The 5,768-nt window shown below is 39.6% G+C and overlaps 1 protein-coding gene across 1 annotated transcript in view; it reads left to right on the forward strand.

Moving 5' to 3' along the window:
* Positions 1–45: 45 nt before the first annotated feature.
* The window catches only part of DRGX (dorsal root ganglia homeobox), a gene marked incomplete at its 5' end in the record, with an annotated part of 13,787 nt that continues 8,064 nt past the window's right edge, over positions 46–5,768 (forward strand). The window contains 3 exons of the mRNA XM_010178040.1: positions 46–221; positions 2,829–3,001; positions 3,340–3,452. Of these exons, the coding sequence (XP_010176342.1) occupies positions 46–221; positions 2,829–3,001; positions 3,340–3,452 (462 nt within the window). The remainder of the gene's footprint in view (positions 222–2,828; positions 3,002–3,339; positions 3,453–5,768) is intronic.

The raw sequence follows: 5,768 nt of genomic DNA on the forward strand, positions 1-5,768 counted from the left end.
GCCCCGCTGTCCCCATCCCCATTTGCAGAACCCTCCCCGGGGCAGCCGGACAGACCCTCCCCGAGGCTGCCAGGGCGGAGCGGGCTCTGACAGGGCTTTGCTCTCCTCCCCTCCACCAGCTCGAGGCACTGGAAGCCGTTTTTGCTCAAACCCACTACCCCGATGTGTTCACTAGGGAAGAGCTGGCCATGAAAATCAACCTCACGGAAGCCAGGGTGCAGGTAAACATTCTGGGGAATTATTTAACTCTCGGGTATTCAAACTTTTTCTTTTTTTTTTTTTTTTTTTTTTTTTTTTTTTTTTTTTTTTTTAATTTTTTTTTTTTTTTTTTTTTTTTTGACATCATGACTGCAGAGTGCACATTTGGCCAAAGAACGCAAATGAAGACGATCTGTCATTTTCATGATGCACTTTAATAACATCAACATAATGTGGAATATTAGATTAGGTTGATTAATCGGTCATTCATAATTAACTAGTGATAATGTTCTACACTAATTTGTCCGCGTCTCCAAGGTACTAAATTACATCAATGCACATCCATTTCCTTGCTTTTGGAGGGGGTGTGTGTGGAGAAAAGAGCTGAGACGTGATTCTCCAAAGCAACTATGACCACTGTCGAGCAATGGGGTTAGCCAACTGCAGGGAGCCCAGCTGCCAGGAAGAAATCTTCTGCACCTCTTCAACTTTTCTCCCTTTTGCCTTCTTTCTAAACGCTTAATTTAGACAGCTAAAGAGCCCACAGAGCAATTCCATACCTTAATATGATCCAATAAATATCATTGGCCATGATTACTCTCTTTCCACCTCCACTCTTTTCTATCCCTTCCTTTCTTCCTTTCTTCTCCCCATTTCTCCCCCCCCCCCTTTTTTTTTTGATCCAGGTGTTTGTTTGTCCTTATCCAGGAATTAACTTTGTGTGTGTACAAGCTCTGCTAAGAACAGCAGTCCTGCAGTTGTCAGAGATGGATCCCTGTAACTCTGCAGGCATCCGCCAGAGTTGCAAGCCATTTTTTGAACACAATTATGTATTCATTTTATTTATGGGGCTTTTCTGCGCACTGTTTTGTATTTTTTTTATTTAGGTGCTTGGGGTTAAGACTATGCAAAGATCTAATTGTAGGAAATATAATAGCTTGCCTTTTGTTCCCTAGGGTCATGTTAGTATCTCTTAAAACCCAATGGCTGAAAAGAGATAATGGAATTCACCGCAGTAAATTGGGGATTGTAAACAAATTATTTCTCCTATAATCAGATTATGCGATCCTGATTATTAAATCTGAACGTGAATCATTGGTCATATGTGGGCAAATTAAACTGATTATTATTTGGAAATGAAAATCTCCTTTTGCCACTGCATTGTAGGTACTGGCTTAAAAAAAATAAAAAATGCTATTTTGGCTATTGGTGCCTAAAGACTGAACTGCAAATGGAGATAAATGGGACAATTATTGAGCATTCAGAAGTGGAAGATCATAACTTCTTCCTGAAAGGTGCAAGGGTGAGATAGGGGTGGTGACAATTAGATTGCTGAGGACTGGTGTTTAGCCTTGTTGTTGGCTATTATGCAAACAGACAATAGATGCAAGCATTTGTTTAGCCTGCTTTCATGCAGGGACATGGGGAAACACGGAGGATGGGAGATATGTTTACATTTATACCCCTTGCTCATTCAAATATGATTAATGTGCTATAAAGCAGAGTCTTAATCGAAGATGATGTTGTCAAACAATAACTAAATAGGGAAATAAACGACTTCATCATGCTCTTTCCTCAGAAGCAGGCGAACTGTCAGTGCAAAGTCATTAAAATATGATAATGAAAAATAGCTCAATTAAATGTTGTTATAGCTGTGACCTTCATTCAATTAAGACGCAAGAAAGTGTCTGCATTTTGCTTTGCATTTAACTGCTCTAAATTTAGAATATAGATAAAATCATTATTCAACGTTTGCTGATACATGCAATTAAAAGGCAGCTAACTAAAATAGAGTTGTAGGAGGAGAATAATAATAATAACAATCTTGCCTATACTTGAAGTCATGTATTAAAATGTGGATTTTCTGACCTCAAGAGAGGCTTGGCATTTTCCACCTCAAATAAGGTGCTTCCAGAGCATCAGCTCCAAGGTAAATGGGAAAAAAAGCATTTGGACTAAAAGTAGGGGATAAAATCAAGAACGTTAATATTTGTGTTGCATTACAGGGAGAAAATAAGTTTTGGAAACTGGTACATGTTAAACTACGGAATGATCTTTCAAAATTAGTATCTACCACTTTTTGAGCCCTCTAAATGTAGACTGGAGAAATACATCAGAGGAATAACAGAAAGTATTAGTCCTCTCCAGGAAACGGGCTGGATAAGATGGCCTGATACATACCTTTTCATCTCTAACCTCTCTGATTCTAGCAGCAGCTCATTTAAAGACTTATAAATGGTTTTGTCAGAGTGCTTAGATACATATTTAGGTCCATCCCTATACAAAAGGCTTTTAGACATGTTAAGACATAAAAATCAGGGAGAATTTAGCCTATGCATAAAGGCAAGCATACGTTTAAATGTTTTGCCAACTGGCACAGTAAGATAAAAATAATTTGTTTGTTGTTTTTTTTTGTTTTAGACATTTCTGGCTTGTTTTCCAGATGCAGAAATATTCCAGATACAAATGTAATCCTAAGGCTCAGCTAGAATAACAATGGAGATACAAAATAAGAGGAAGTTTTAGCCAAGCTTCTAAATGACATATTTCACTGAAGTATCAATTTACCATTTCCTTGTTTCACATTTGTCTAAACATGGTATTCAGCCTGGATTGCTCTCCTGCTCCAGGTGTGGTTCCAAAACCGAAGAGCTAAATGGAGGAAAACAGAGAGGGGTGCTTCTGACCAAGAGGGCTCTAAGGAAACAATGGCTGAGGTGGCGCCTCCTACAAGGAATTTAAATTCCCCTTCTCCAGCAGATCAAACCAGGAATAAGAAAGAGAGTCTGGAGATCCAGCAGAGGTAAGAGTAATACATGTTATTAACTGCCTCTCTTTGGGGCAAGCGTGCATCATATGTACGTACACACATAGTGATTTGCCTCCTGCTAAGCCTTGACCTACACACTCCATCTTCAGGTACAGCCCAAACCATTAGAAGATGAGCTGTCTCTCTTGCTACTCACTGCTCCCCATGGAGATGTTAAGAAGCTCTTGGCTGTGGGAGGCTAATGTTATCCAGGCTTGGTCCCATTGAGTTGGACACTGAGAGACCAGCGTGTTTGTGTGCATGCCCATATGCTGTCTTTGGAATCAGCTAGTTCTGTTTCTGTAAGGAAGTTGTTTTCTCTTCTCCATCAGCCTGAGTCGAGCAGTGGGTCCTGCAGGACCTTTCTTCCCTTCCTGCCTGCCGGGGACTCTTCTCAACACAGCCACCTACGCACAAGCTTTATCCCATGTTGCCTCTCTAAAAGGTAAGCGACACTGTTTAACTTCAGGGATGAGCTCAAAGAGCAGCTCTTTCGAGCTAAGTGGCATGCTCCCACTTGTACCAGTGGGAGAAGCCTTTGGGAAATGGTGGATCCTTCTTTCTGTTATGATTGGCAGCACTTGCACTGACCAACATTGCAGGTACAGGAGTGAGTCTCCCATTGTAAACAGTAGCATAATTTATGCCAAAGCTCCTCCATTTTACTTGGTTTTAGTGAGGTCAGGGTTTGTCTCAAGGAGCAAGGCAGGTAGGGTTTGCTCCTTTAGAATTTTCTTTGTGTGTACTTTTTTTTAAGAGTCAAATTTATACTAATAAATTAGTTATACACATCCTTTTGCATTATACATTACCTGGCACCGTTACTGGTGCCTCATCCGCTCTTTGCATGTGGTTTCCTTTGCAGTACATCTCTGCACAATGCCAGCCCTTTCTCTTCTTGAACAGTAGGTCCTCTTTGAGAACTTGAATAAAGTGTGTGCATGGGTATAGGAAGGGATACCAAACTAATTCCTCATTACCTGGGACTCAGGCTTCAGGAAGGGTACATCCAGTGTCCATATCCTTTTCAGTTCCCAAAAAGCAGCAGTATGCATCTTTTAAAAATAAATCACCAGCTGATCCATTAGCTGTTCCTAGTCTAACAATTTATAAGACTAAGGGTGTAAGCAGGATGAATTCAATTTATAGATTTATAGGATGTAAAGCCTTATAGCACTGCCAAGCACAAAGTGGCACATACATTTACTCTATGCCCTGATGTGGTGCAATAATTTGTGAGCAAAAGTTTCCCAGTTTAAGACCCTCCACTATGAACAAAAATGTCCTCTAATACCTCTCACTGTGTTGTCTGGCTCTTTGTGAGTATTTCCAGTTAAATCAGCATTGCCAAGGGTATATTCCTGAAGCAAATGCTTGAAACTGATGAGTTTTGCATCACTATTCCCCCTTCCCTCCTGTCTCTCTGAAAAAGCTGAACCCAGGCACACCATACAGCTACTGCTGTTTTGATAGCTGTGAGACCTGTGATTTTGAATCAAGAAAAGCCACACAAATGTGACCTGAAGCCTAAAACTTAAAGGATGACTGTCAGCCTAAACCCCATGAGCAGGCAGTGGCTCTTGGACTGCACGAGTCCTCTTGATCTCTGCCCTGTGACTGTGAGGTCTTGAGGCAGAGACTTTTGACTTCTGTTGGGTAGGAACAGCCTCTCTGCCATAGATACAGGTGAAAGTCTTTGGGTAAAAAAATTAATCATTGATAAATGTAGTCCTGGGCAGGTTGAAAAGTGTGGAAATAAGATTGCGTTCAGTGAATAATTTCGGATGGAAGTAGGGGATTTTTTTTTTCTTAGAAGTTACATTTAAGCATTTTCAAAATTAAATGCATCAACATGTTGTTCTCACTTGTTTCATGTTTAAATTTAGCTAATTTTTAAAGAAAAATAACCCCAATAAACAAAAGCTAAGGAAATGAAACAAAACTTAATAAAAAAGAAATTTGTCATGAGGGGGGTTTTTTATTGGGGTTTTTTGGTTGTTGGGTTGTTTTTTTTTTTAGTTTTGGAAGTTTATTTGGAAGACTTACAGATATTATTTTCTGTGATTTTACAGTTCAGCCACTAAATTGAGAAATTAATAATTTGCTCCTTTTTGCTTGATGGCAGTTTTACAACCTAGGGGCAGGAAAAATCTTATTTCTGAATCTCTTGTAGTGATACTTATTAGATAGTCAGTTGGCCAGGCTAAGAGGCAGTATGACTGAAAAATTGTCCTCACATGTAAATACTGATTTTTTTTATAATTTGTGTAGGGATGGTCAGGGATGGTCAGTTATCAGGAGCATGCTTATTCTCTTTATGAATGTTGTCAGCTACATGTGCAGCTCATTTCTGAGATGCCTAGTTTATATTTCCTGCCTGGCACTAGAAATCTCCAGATATGTGCAAGGGATAATGTAGTATATTTTGATTTTAAGGAATTTGGTTACAGATTTGCATATCTGCGTATCCACTTACCAGGAGCTTTGTGGAGCTGCTCATGCCTGTCAGCATATTGTTATACTTGCAAGGAGCTGTCAGATTGAGCTGCTGCTTTGAGGGGAGATATTTTTCTTCTGCAGCTATGTCTCAGTAATGTCAGATTTTGGCTTTGAGGTTAAGGGGGAAGAATTTATTGTTCTATAAGGTGGCTTTTATAAATTTTATTTATACAAGCAGAGAATAATTGTAGCACCTTCCTTGTGTTATTTACATATGGAGCATTATCTTCTCTTTCCTTGGCTCGTGTCTGCAAGTTCCTCT

Source organism: Antrostomus carolinensis, unplaced genomic scaffold (assembly GCF_000700745.2).
Source record: "Antrostomus carolinensis isolate BGI_N321 unplaced genomic scaffold, ASM70074v2 scaffold21020, whole genome shotgun sequence".
Taxonomy (NCBI): Eukaryota; Metazoa; Chordata; class Aves; order Caprimulgiformes; family Caprimulgidae; genus Antrostomus; species Antrostomus carolinensis.